We start from the raw sequence: 13,635 nt of genomic DNA on the forward strand, positions 1-13,635 counted from the left end.
GTACCCACTACACACAGCCTGTTGGCAACACTATAAAAGAACGGGTGTCTGAGATAGACAACATCGCATGAGTGAGGAAGAGGACGGAATTACTTTCCCGTCGCCCCCAATAGCAATGGTCCTCTCGAGGAAGAGGCGGTTTTGTCCCGCACAATCAGAGCTGGCGACGAAGGGGCCGAGCCAGGATGTTTCAGCCGCGAGGGTATGAAGGCTACACCTACCCCCAATAAGAGGGTAGAGCCAAACTTTTCCAGGAGCCATTAGTAATAATATTTGTCACTGGAAATCAATTACAAACGATCCATGGGTATTACAAAACGTTACTGGACATAAAATTCAGTTTTCTCAGGCCCTGGTGCAGAGTGTGGCACCAGCTCCTATTTCATTCTCTGAAAATGAGAAAGAACACGTTAATGATCAGATTTTGGATTTCCTTAAAATCGGTGCAACTGAAGGGTGAACTCAGTTTTTATCAAATATATTTCTGCGGTAAAAAATAATATTAAATCTCAGACATCTCAATGCATTTGTTGAATACAATTATTTCAAGCAAGAAATACTTTAGATAACTCTTCAGTTGGTACAGCCAGATGATTTCTTCACATCGATAGATTTCAAAAAAGCATATCATAAGCATACCAATCGATGTCACACATCTTCAGTATTCACGATTTATTTGGGAAGGATCCTTATATCAGTATACATGTCCTTCCCTTGGTTTGGCTTCAGCGCCAGAAGTATATACTAAAACCTTCAAACCATTGTATGTGGTTTTCCGCTCAAATTGCATTCGTTGTGGATATTTCATAGATGATTCTCTGCTCATGCACCAGAGCCTAGTTGGTTGTAGTCAGCAGACTAATTATGTTTGTTCAAGTTTCCAAAGTTCGGGTTCACCGTTCACCAGTCTAAGTCGGTATTAAATCCAACGCAGGAAATCATTTCTCTTGGATTTATTATCAATTCCCAATTTTTTTACAGTTTTCCTTGACAGAAGAAGATCAGAGTATTGAATTTTTCAAGGGAAATTTTGTTATCCCCAGCAGTAACTATTCGTCAAATTGCCAGGTTAGTTGGGTTGTATGTATGGTGTGTACGTGTCATACGTTTGGGTACATTGCACTATGGAAGTCTTGATCAAGATAAAATGACCGCTCTTCATGATACACAAGATTATGACTCTGTTATGACATGATCGAGTTCAGGGCGTTCTGCTATTAACTGGTGGATTCAGAATCTGCATTCTCACCACGGATGCCGCATTAGGTTGCCACGTGCTGACATAGTTATATATACTGACGCATCTTTACTTGGTTGAAAAGCTACCTGCCCCATATAAGGCACTTCAGCTCATGGTCGATGGTCATTGACAAAATCGGTAAAACATACAAATGATTTAAAATTAAAGACAGTCCATCCAGCTTTGCAGGCTTTATCAGGCTGATCTCCTATCTGGACAATTTAATGATAACTTGGAGTGGGGCTTGAACACCACAATATTTAATCGGATAAGTAAAACATTTTTTAAACCCAGTATTGATCTTTTTTGCCACAAGAGTCCATCAGAAAGTGGTGACGTACGCAACTTGGGGACCTGATCCGAGTGCCTGTATAACAAGCTGTTTTGTGTACTCTTGAACTAAATTTGAACCATATTGTTTTCCACCTTTTAGGCTGATATCGAGGGTCCTCGCCACAATTATAGACGATGGAGTAGCCATGGCCATTATAATAGTATCACGCTGGACAACACAGCAGTGGCTTCGGAAAGTGATCAACATGCTCATCGATCATCCTGTCTGCCTTCCTTGGAGCCCACACCTGTTACCTCTGCCTGGTTCTATCAGGACTCACTCCATGGGCCAGAAACTGAAACTAGTCGCTTGCGTTATTATCTGGGATAGCCTCCGAAAGTCAGGAGTTTCTATCGAGGCTTCAACATTCATCGTCAAATCCTGGCGACAGTCCACTAGTTGCCAGTATGAATATGCCTGGAAAAGATGGTGTTTTTGGTGTAACAAACGGAAGGTTAATCAATTTTCGCCCTCAACGATTGATGTATCAAATTATCTCGCCAATGTGGCGCATAGAATATGCATGATGACGTCGGCCTTTTATACTCCAAGAATCCCTCTCACCCTGCACATCTCTACGAGATGCTGGGGTGAGAGGGGGGATTTTTCTTCAGTTCTAAGGCTGCATCATCACAACAGTATGGCAGTATATTTCTTCAGTTCAGAGCTGTTTACCACAACAGTATTTTTCTTCACGACAGTATGAATGTATTTTACTTCAATTCTAATACCGCTTCACCACAATAGTATGATAGTACTTTTCTTCTGTTCTAGGACTGTTCACAATAGTATGATAGTACTTTTCTTCTGTTCTAGGACTGTTCACAACAGTATGATAGTACTTTTCTTCAGTTCTAGTACTGTTCACAACAGTATGGCAGTACTTTTCTTCTGTTCTAGGACTGTTCACAACAGTATGGCAGTACTTTTCTTCTGTTCTAGGACTGTTCACAACAGTATGGCAGTACTTTTCTTCTGTTCTAGGACTGTTCACAACAGTATGGCAGTACTTTTCTTCTGTTCTAGGACTGTTCACAACAGTATGACAGTACTTTTCTTCTGTTCTAGGACTGTTCACAACAGTATGGCAGTACTTTTCTTCTGTTCTAGGACTGTTCACAACAGTATGGCAGTACTTTTCTTCTGTTCTAGGACTGTTCACAACAGTATGGCAGTACTTTTCTTCTGTTCTAGGACTGTTCACAACAGTATGGCAGTACTTTTCTTCTGTTCTAGGACTGTTCACAACAGTATGGCAGTACTTTTCTTCTGTTCTAGGACTGTTCACAACAGTATGACAGTATTTTTCTTCTGCTCTAATACTCTCTTTACAACAAGGCATTTGTTACTGATAAATTCAGGAAATTGTATCTTTAATAGGTTAATGTTCCTGTCATCAAAAAATTTACACATAAAATTGACATATAATTCATTATTGCACAATCCTTCCCCAAAGCATTCAGCACATTCTACAAATCAGCATTTGCCTCCCTCCATCAGTAACAATCTTATCAAAACAGAAACTACATGCACATTTAAACTGTTCCCCAGACATTTGTACATCTGCTTTCTGGTCACATCTTCAGGAAAACCTGAAAGAGTAGAAATAAAGCTGGTCAATACCTTCATATAATAATTATGTAATAATAATTAAACACAGGCTGCATCAATGTCTCTCTAGTTTAAGTTTTCCACATCCACTCACTGTAGACAATCATATAACTATATAACATGTTTTGACCCAGTGGAGTCTTTGTGACACTGCTCACTGCCCACTAAGTTCATGAGCACTCAGTCTCAGGAAGTCTTCAAATCTCACTAAAAACAACTCAACTTTCTCAGATCAAATGAAACTGGATTTGAACACACAATCCAAGTGGACAGAAATGCAGTCATGTTTCACTATGTATCGTGCAGATTACAACTAAACAACCACTCAAATTTATTCTGAAGGTAATATGTGCAGACTGATATATTTTGCAAGTAAGTGGGAAGGTTTGCCAACAACCTGCAGATGGTCGTGGGTTTCCCCCGGGCTTTGCCCGGTTTCCTTCCACCATAATGCTGGCCGCCGTCATATAAGTGGAATATTCTTGAGTACAGCGTAAAACACCAATCAAATAAATAAATAAATATGTTTTGCAAAGTTTAAAATTGGCCAATGTAGTTTTGTCTCTGAAAGTCTGCACTGAAAGTTGCTCTTTCATATGTGAAATTGTTGAGGAATTAGGGAAATGGTAGCCACTACACCGCATGTAAATCTGTCTCAATGGACATGGTTTTAAACTGAAGAATAGCTGACTCTGTCTGTCCTTCACCCGCTGTACTTTACACACCTCTCCAGCTGACCTCAAACTGTCCATATAAGTTTCTTACAACAATAGACACAGCTACCCAGAAAATAGTGAAATTAACAACAAAGACTACAACCTAAAGGCTACATGATGGAGTAAGATGACGTACTAAATGATGCAGGGAAGCACAACAAGTTAGCCATCTCCCTGGGGGTGAACCAGCGTAGCTGTAAATCCCTCAGTGTGACCATGGTATGTTCTGGCCACTCCTCTTTAGGGTCACCTTTCTTCTTCTCCAGACATGTTTTCATTTCACTTGCACACTTCACAGCCTGACAACATAACACAAAGGTATGAGTCACTATGAGTTACTGACAGCAGACATGGCACAAAACCTGCTGGCATTAATGTTTTGGTACCATATTCCCCATGAAGGACATGCACGGCATTGTGCCCGGAAATGAGATATGTACCAAGACATACAAACAGGTGATGGGAAAATCTCGAGCTCACAGACTGAAATATGCACATTCTTAACTGCAGCCATCGTGGAATAATCAGTGGCAAATATATTCTTGCTCTGTAATTGGTCAATATTTGCACACTGCATGGCAAATCAGACAATAGCTTATATTTATTTAGTAATCATTCTTTTACCACAAAAACATTTGCAATTTTGTCACCATTTTGTTTGAAGTAAAATGTTTGAATCTCATCTCTTATTTTAAGACTTTAAAAAAGTGGCTGAAGGGTACATGAGATACATGATCACATAATTATATGGTACATGATCACATAATTATATGGTGGGGCCTCCGTGGCTCAGTCGGTTACCGCGCTAGCGCAGCGTAATGACCCAGGAGCCTCTCACCAATGCGGTCGCTGTGAGTTCAAGTCCAGCTCTTGCTGGCTTCCTCTCCGGCCGTAAGTGGGAAGGTCTTTCAGCAACCTGCGGATGGTTGTGGGTTTCCCCCGGGCTCTGCCCGGTTTCCACCCACCATAATGCTGGCCGTCGTCGTATAAGTGAAATATTCTTGAGTACGGCGTAAAACACCAATCAAATAAATAAATAAATCATTATATGGTACATGATCACATAAATATATTCAAAAACTGTCGAAGTCTGTAAGGTGTACCAGAGGTACATCATTAATTTTTTTCAACTTTCAAAGTTTCTGAGGTATGCCTGAGGTACATCTTCTAAGTGTTGATTTGTTTCCAAGTTGCTGAGGTCTATTTGAGGTACATTACCTGATATTCAAAAAAAGTTCCTGAGGTATATCTGAGGTATAGGCATACGGCTGGGGTGTACATGAGGAACAGTACACCTCAGATAATATGGATGAGGTATACACCTCATCTATACCTCACACTGTGGTGTACAAATACCTCAAACAGAGATGTACACCTCATGTCTTTAAGGGCTTTGCTGTTCACAGACATTTGGGTAGAAGCTTGGATGTGTGAGTGAGTGAGTACTTAACAATTTTTCAGTCATATTAAAGTGTATATAATGTGCCTCCTTGTCACTGGACGGATTTCCACCACTCTTTTGTCAACGAGGTGTTGCACTATCCCCTTAATGCTGAATGCCATGCGAGGAAGTTACAACTTCCTCTTTTTTTTTTTTAAGGTCTTAGGTGTGAGCAAACCCAGGATTGACCCTGGATCTACCGCTTCCAACATGGACGCTCTACCAACTGTGCTATCGGGACCAGTGCTTGTGTGAGAATGTATGAAGCCTTGCTGAAAGAAGTTGCAAATAGTCCCAACAGAATGAAACCTTTGGCTTATTTGGGTTTACCTTGGTATAAACAAGTAGAGTGCAATGACCACTTGACCCGACTCACAGTTTGCACTTGATAGCATTTAGTATTAATGGTGGTGGTCACAAGGGGAATTTTTGACCATAATATATCTTGTGTGGAATGACCTGGCAGATGGCAGTAAGAGAGAGCAGCAGAAGCTTGGAATTGTGGCATAATTCTACACAATAGAGACTGCTGTAGCAGGCCATTGACAGAAGTGGGATATAAGTAACAACAATACTACTTACCTGTGGGTTGTCAGTCATCAAGAAAACTGATCCTCCTCCCTCGATAAAATTACCATACCTGACAATGCAAAAGGTAGAGAGATTAGTCCTTACTTGACCACATTATATACAGTCATGTATATCAGCTAAGGAAGAGGCTTCTGAATACCCTGAATATCACAAGCATGAGATAACCATGGAAGTTCTCCATGGTTTAGAAAGCAACTGCTGCACCTGTATCTATCAACTGTATGGTTCAGAAGGCAACAGACAGCTGCACCTGTATCTGTCAACTGTATGGTTTAGAAAGCAACGGACAGCTGCACCTGTATCTCTCAACTGTATGGTTCAGAAGGCAACAGACAGCTGCACCTGTATCTATCAACTGTATGGTTCAGAAGGCAACAGACAGCTGCACCTGTATCTATCAACTGTATGGTTCAGAAGGCAACAGACAGCTGCACCTGTATCTATCAACTGTATGGTTCAGAAGGCAACAGACAGCTGCACCTGTATCTATCAACTGTATGGTTCAGAAGGCAACAGACAGCTGCACCTGTATCTGTCAACTGTATGGTTTAGAAAGCAACAGACAGCTGCACCTGTATCTGTCAACTGTATGGTTCAGAAGGCAACAGACAGCTGCACCTGTATCTATCAACTGTATGGTTCAGAAGGCAACAGACAGCTGCACCTGTATCTCTCAAGTGTATGGTTCAGAAGGCAACAGACAGCTGCACCTGTATCTCTCAACTATATGGTTCAGAAGGCAACAGACAGCTGCACCTGAATCTGTCAACTGTATTGTTCAGAAGGCAACAGATTGCTGCACCTGTATCTATCAACTGCATGGTTCGGACGTCAACAGACAGTTGCACCTGTATCAATCAACTCTATGGTTTGAAAGGCAAGTCAACTGCTGCACCTGTATCTACTTGTATCTACTCCCTGGTTCACTGCTTCCAGTATACAGGATTCACACCAAAGGCACACAGACTGCTCCCTCATACTTTCCACATCAATTATTGGCCCAAGCTGACTTAATGAATGTGCTTAACCATCATTGCAGACTACCATTTCCATTTCTTCTAAAAGCAATATGGTTCAATTTACAGTTTGTTTGCTTTGGATTACGGAACACTGATGCAGATGTACATATGACAACAGAGAGAATAAAAATCAACCTGTGTATCTGAGCGTCATCTGACATTCATATACCAGTCATACACCATAAAGTTCATTCCAAATCAATACTGAGGATTTAAGAAATTGTTCCACACACTATGGGGAAACAGCTCTTGGTACATTCTGTGTGCACAAGCACGTAAGCACAGCTGAGTAATCATGTCACAATGAATTTTCAAATGTTATTCAATCAAATGTTATTCAATCAAATGTTATTCAGACAAATGATATTCAGACAAATGTATCCAAAAAAGACCCCATCTGTATTTCCTACACTTGTACATACAACCCACCTTCTGGCAAAACAAGACGTTTTCCTGGCTGAGGAGGGAACTATGTCCATTATGATAAATCTTCGGAGTTCTTTATCTGACAACAAATACTTCTGGAAATATTCCAAACTGTTCTCCTCTAAAAAGTTCTCTACTCTTTGGCAGTCAGGATATGGCCTGTGATCATCATCATACTGTTGCCGCAATGTCTGGCTGAACTCTTCTATGACAGTCTTTCTGCTGTTATCAGCCCTTACATGATGATGACTGCAGGAGTTGTCATCCTTGATCTCACACACATCGATAGCTGTTACTCCTGCCCTAGAATGGTCTTTATTTGAGGTTAAAATACACCCATTTTGAGAGTTTTCTCCCAGATGGCTGTTACAGGACTCTGGAGTCGGATCTTTATGAACAAGGAAAGGTGTACAACATTCTGGGATTTCTATTACTATCTGAAATCAAAATAGTTCAGAATTCAGACAAAAAAAAACATGACAATTTGAAGACAAAACAAAACAGAGCAAAGTTCTGAAAGAAATCCCAGTTCACTACAATACCCCGATGGATTTAGTGTAAAGCTTAAAATGAGTTATAATCAAAGATTCTGAGCATGCAAACCCCGCTTTTGATAATCATAAAGCATATTAGTCACGCATACTCAAGTAAATTCAGAGTGTAATATACACAATTTTAAATGTTCAAATACGCACCAAGCACAAGTGTCTAACTTTTGAGACCGGAGACATCCAGGCATCGGTCAGCGGCAAGCAGACGACGAGGTGAGAGATAACATGGGAAGGTATAGAGAGGTGAGTTTTGTATTAACCCCCATGTTATTTAGACAACATTTTCACGGCCGTGTGAGTCACTACACCTGTTGGTATGAGTAAAATGGCAAATGTCCGAATGTCTGCAGTCTCAAACACTGACTGTAAAGCTGTTACTCCTCTAATTGGTTTTCCAGATATGACCATATTACACCAAAGTCAGTCCTGCAACAGCTATAAATGTGATCCCCCACTTATCAAGTAGGGGGCCTAACAAGCTAATCCCAGAGGTTTCATATTCTGCAGTAAATATACAAAAATCATGTATGGATCTAGTTAGTTTTTGATCTTGACCTGAGGGACTACCAAATGAGTCTGCAAAACTAATTTGGTCAAAATCAGACAATATCACTGAACAGTTATTGCCAACTAGAACAAAAGAAATCCTTATGAAATATGCAAAATAATACGAACTTGCACACAAAAACATGCAGAGCTTAGGCACTCTGCTGGTTTTGAACTTGATGCACACTTCATATTACTACTTACATCTGATTGCCTCACAAAAGAAAACTGAGCTGCTTTTCTCTGGGCTATAAGATAATACCTCAAGCGAGAGTTGGGAATCCCAAACTGTAGAGGGGTCAGCATGAACTCCTGGGAGAAAAAAAAACCTAATGTGAGATTGTGATAGCGCATAGAGATTATCCCGCACATTCAGCATAAACTGGATGATCAGAGAGAGTAAACCCGAAAGTTAGACTGTGATTTTCATGAGCCATCATTCTGTAGGTGGATGTATGTACATGTAAGCACCTGAAAGTACAAGTACCTGTACATGTGTACCTACATCACCTGTACCAACAATACTTTGAACAAGAAACACGGAACTGCAGATTCTGCGTGTGACAGCAGAGTGAATCACAGTCATTGCCATTAGACTTGTTGTTCATCCTAATACACAGGAATGGCCTATGTATTAGTGAGATGCTCCTGGGTCATTGTGCCGCCCTAGCATGCTGACTACTTCTGCTCTGGTGGTAGCTGGGATTAAGATACATGTAGACGGAGGGATATGAAGCTCTACTGTTTTCGCTCAGTCAGGCTTGAGAATCTTGTTTCTCTTGATCACGCAGCAGTCTGAGACTTCACCAGACTAGCTTCCCTTGATCATGCAGCAGTCTGAGACTTCACCAGACTAGCTTCCCTTGATCATGCAGCAGTCTGAGACTTCACCAGATTAGCTTCCCTTGATCACGCAGCAGTCTGAGACTTCACCAGATTAGCTTCTCTTGATCACACGGCAGTCTGGGACTTCACCAGATTAGCTTTTCTTGATCACACGGCAGTCTGGGACTTTACCAGATTAGCTTCTCTTGATCACGCGGCAGTCTGAGACTTTACCAGATTAGCTTCTCTTGATCATGCGGCAGTCTGAGACTTCACCAGATTAGCTTCTCTTGATCACACGGCAGTCTGGGACTTCACCAGACTAGCTTCTCTTGATCACGCGGCAGTCTGAGACTTCACCAGACTAGCTTACATTGATCATGCGGCAGTCTGGGACTTCACCAGATTAGCTTCTCTTGATCACACGGCAGTCTGGGACTTCACCAGATTAGCTTCTCTTGATCACACAGCAGTCTGAGACTTCACCAGACTAGCTTCTCTTGATCACACGGCAGTCTGGGACTTCACCAGATTAGCTTCTCTTGATCACACGGCAGTCTGGGACTTCACCAGATTAGCTTCTCTTGATCACGCGGCAGTCTGGGAATTCACCAGATTAACTCAACAGCCACAGAAGAAGTCATCGCTTAATCTTTGCCGTAACACTTCAAAATACGCCTAAAGTCATCAACCAGATTCCAGAAAAGGTTGCAGAGGTCAGTATAATGTAGTGAGTGACTGCATGGGGTTTAACGTCTTCTGTAATGTGCCTCTTTGTAGCAGGAAGGACTTCCTCCGCTCATTTATCCAGTGCTGATTCACTGACACGGCTTACCAAAGGCAAGTAAGCCGCCCCAACCCAGCCATTATACCGATACAAGTCAACCAGTCATTGCACTAACCCCTTAATGCTGAACGCCAACCGAGGAAGTTACAACTTCCTCTTTTAAGGACTTGGGTGTGACTCGACCCAGGATTGACCCTCCCGAAGCGGACACTCTAGAAACTGTGCTATCGGAGCCGGTCAGTATAATATGTTTGTTTACATATTAATTCAACTATCATGAATTCGATTGGTATTTACCCCCGAAATTAATTCTACATTTCTTGTGGTATGATCCAGAGTGTCGTCAAAATGGCATCGTCTCAAATGTCTGCTCTTCTGGTAGAGGGGTCATGTTTCAGTTTTATTAAAAAAATATCAGTCCCAGTCCCACCCCAAGCCTGAACAATGCTGACTTAATTAATGTGATTTCGGAAAATGTACCTAAAGTAAATATATTTTTGTATTATGCAATTTGCTGCATTTTTTCTTTTGTTGAAAACATCTAAAAATAAGACCATAAGTGGGAAGGTCTGTAGCAGCCTGCGGATGGTCGTGGGTTTCCCCCAGGCTTTGCCCGGTTTCCACCCACCATAATGCTGGCCATCGTCGTATAAGTGAAATATTCTTGAATACGGCGTAAAACATCAATCAAATCAAATAAATAAATCTAAAAATAAGAATTTTCAAATTCTCCTTTGTGTTTTTAGTTTTCACCCTAGGGCTTCAAAGCTTAAAAGATGACCCAGGTTTTGTTAGTTTTAGGCACTGAACTCTTGTAGCACTTTTGCAGCATTAAAATTTGGGGCGCTACCTTCGACACAAGTGAGAAAAACCCCTACGCAAATCACACTTTAAAACTGCAATGCTGTCGGGTCATCCAAAATCAAGTTAACGCGCCCAGGGACTAAAATCTGGTAGATTACAGGTTGTAATTGCCATGTAAATAGTTGTACGTCTATGAGTCATGTTCTTTATCCTTAATGGCGTAAAAAAAATATAAAAAAAGAGCATGTTTCATTTACAATGAATAGTCATTTTTGGACATCTTTTTTTTAAATAATTTATTTGTTATGAATTTCTTTTCTGTTAAGCTGTGAACAGCTGTATGAAGTCGGCTGTTTTGTTTTTATTTTTAATTCCACAGTGTAATCCTGCACAGGCAAATGTTCAGTAACAGTACTATTTAAATTTTAGATATTTATTTCAGCAACAAAAGCATTAAATATTGCTTGGAGTGTCTTCAATTATTTTAGTGTTTGTTGCATTTATTTACAACAGTACAGCATATACAATGAAAACCGAGAGGTAAGGTTAAATTGAACTGTGTAATATTATGGAGTTTATAGCGCAGAAGAATAATTAACTGTCAGCAAGTGTATGGCACGTGGATGTTGGGTCCACTGGATCAGGGATTAAGAGATGTCTCAGGGATTAAGAGATGTCTCAGGGATTAACAGATGTCTCTTAATCCCAGGTGGTAGACAAATAGTGAACACATTCTATGATCCTTAAGAGAAGCATCTTTGCAAATACAGTGTATACTGTAATAAGTTTTACAGTGTATAATGTAATAAGTTTTACAGTGTATAATGTAACAAGTTTTTACATTGTATAATGTAATAAGTTTTTAAGCAAGCTTTCTAGTTTTCTTCTACGCCAACCACAAGAGGTGCCGGCAGAGAGAGCAGCATACTTTACCAAGTACATGACCACCCAGGAGACCTGAAGCTTGTGCTCGGAGCCTGGAGTTCTGGGGAGGACAGATGACAGTTATCCACCTGACAGTCCACAGTTCCAATGTCACCATATGATATATATGTCACCCATGTAAATCTGACAGGGTAAATCGCAGCATTTCCTCTTTTGTGTCACTTATCTCCTGAATGGACACAAAGTAATCTTTCTCTGTATCCAGCTAACTGAACAGAATAAAAGTGACCAGACCTGGTAGATGTACTGACACTGTCCCAGTGTCTCCAGCAGGGAACCTCTGGCCTGTGATGTCTCAAACCCTTTCACATTCTCCACCCAGTAGATACTGAGGCGGGCAGGCAACCTGTCAAGGGGAGACAACCACAACACCACAAACTTACTATTGGTACCTGTTTTCAACCTTTAACATTTTGAGAGCAGATGTGTCATTCAAAGAATTTTCAATGACTTATTTATCTGATTGTAGTTTTATGCAGTACTCAAAAATTTTTCAGCTATACAACAGCAGCCAACATTATGGTGGGAGAAAAGCACACAGCCCCTGGGGGAATCTTCAGTGATCTGTGGTTACATGTGGATTGTTTTTCTGCTCTTACAGGTGGATTGTTTTATTTTGTGGTCATAGGTGCATATATTTCCTGCACAGAAGCTTTGTTTTTCTGCAGTCACAGCTGGATTGTTTTTATGTTGCCATACTTTGTTATAAGAGTCGAATTCAAAGACTCAAGATACACTTGCCTTTGTAGGAGTGTGAGGAGATAGCTGAAGGAGTTGGTCCTTGTGTCTGCCAGGTCTTTCTGTCTGCCCATCCTCGTGAATGGCTGACATGGGGGACTCATCACAATCATGTCTACACACAGGCTAGTCAGCTTTTCCACAGTCACAGCCTGAAATAGTGAACAGAATATAAACTGGAGATGTGCTGACATGGGGGGACTCATCACAATCATGTCTACACACTGGCTAGTCAGCTTTTCTACAGTCACAGCCTGAAAGAGTGAACAGAATGTACACTGGAGATGTGCTGACATGGGGGACTCCATCACAATCATGTCTACACACAGGCTAGTCAGCTTTTCCACAGTCACAGCCTGAAATAGTGAACAGGAATATACACTGGAGATGTGCTGACATGGGGGACTCATCACAATCATGTCTACACACAGGCTAGTCAGCTTTTCCTCATTCACAGCCTGAAATAGTGAACAGAATGTACACTGGAGATGTGCTGACATGGGGGACTCATCACAATCATGTCTACACACAGGCTAGTCAGCTTTTCCACAGTCACAGCCTGAAATAGTGAACAGAATGTACACTGGAGATGTGCTGACATGGGGGACTCATCACAATCATGTCTACACACAGGCTAGTCAGCTTTTCCTCATTCACAGCCTGAAATAGTGAACAGAATGTACACTGGAGATGTGCTGACATGGGGGACTCATCACAATCATGTCTACACACTGGCTAGTCAGCTTTTCTACAGTCACAGCCTGAAAGAGTGAACAGAATGTACACTGGAGATGTGCTGACATGGGGGACTCATCACAATCATGTCTACACACAGGCTAGTCAGCTTTTCCACAGTCACAGCCTGAAATAGTGAACAGAATATACACTGGAGATGTGCTGACATGGGGGACTCATCACAATCATGTCTACACACAGGCTAGTCAGCTTTTCCTCATTCACAGCCTGAAATAGTGAACAGAATGTACACTGGAGATGTGCTGACATGGGGGACTCATCACAATCATGTCTACACACAGGCTAGTCAGCTTTTCCACAGTCAC

General features: G+C 41.3%; 1 protein-coding gene across 1 annotated transcript; it reads right to left on the minus strand.

Moving 5' to 3' along the window:
- Positions 1-849: 849 nt before the first annotated feature.
- Positions 850-12,687, minus strand: LOC135468333 (tRNA (cytosine(38)-C(5))-methyltransferase-like). The gene is made up of 7 exons (XM_064746529.1): positions 12,572-12,687; positions 12,071-12,182; positions 8,680-8,787; positions 7,382-7,815; positions 5,925-5,982; positions 4,038-4,200; positions 850-3,166 (listed from the first exon to the last, which is right to left on the minus strand). Exons 1-7 carry the CDS (start codon positions 12,685-12,687, stop codon positions 3,051-3,053), a joined length of 1,107 nt encoding a protein of 368 aa, XP_064602599.1. The 3' UTR covers positions 850-3,050.
- Between the last annotated feature and the right edge of the window lie 948 nt (positions 12,688-13,635).

The sequence above is a fragment of the Liolophura sinensis genome, chromosome 6 (genome assembly GCF_032854445.1).
Source record: "Liolophura sinensis isolate JHLJ2023 chromosome 6, CUHK_Ljap_v2, whole genome shotgun sequence".
Taxonomy (NCBI): Eukaryota; Metazoa; Mollusca; class Polyplacophora; order Chitonida; family Chitonidae; genus Liolophura; species Liolophura sinensis.

Coding starts and splice junctions, on each gene's coding strand:
- LOC135468333 (XM_064746529.1), bottom strand. CDS start 12,687: ATGATTGTGATGAGTCCCCCATGTCAGCCATTCACGAGGATGGGCAGA. Junction 5,983..7,381: donor ACGTCTTGTTTTGCCAGAAG/GTGGGTTGTATG, acceptor TTGCATTGTCAG/GTATGGTAATTTTATCGAGG. Junction 3,167..4,037: donor GTGCTTCCCTGCATCATTTA/GTACGTCATCTT, acceptor CTACTCTTTCAG/GTTTTCCTGAAGATGTGACC.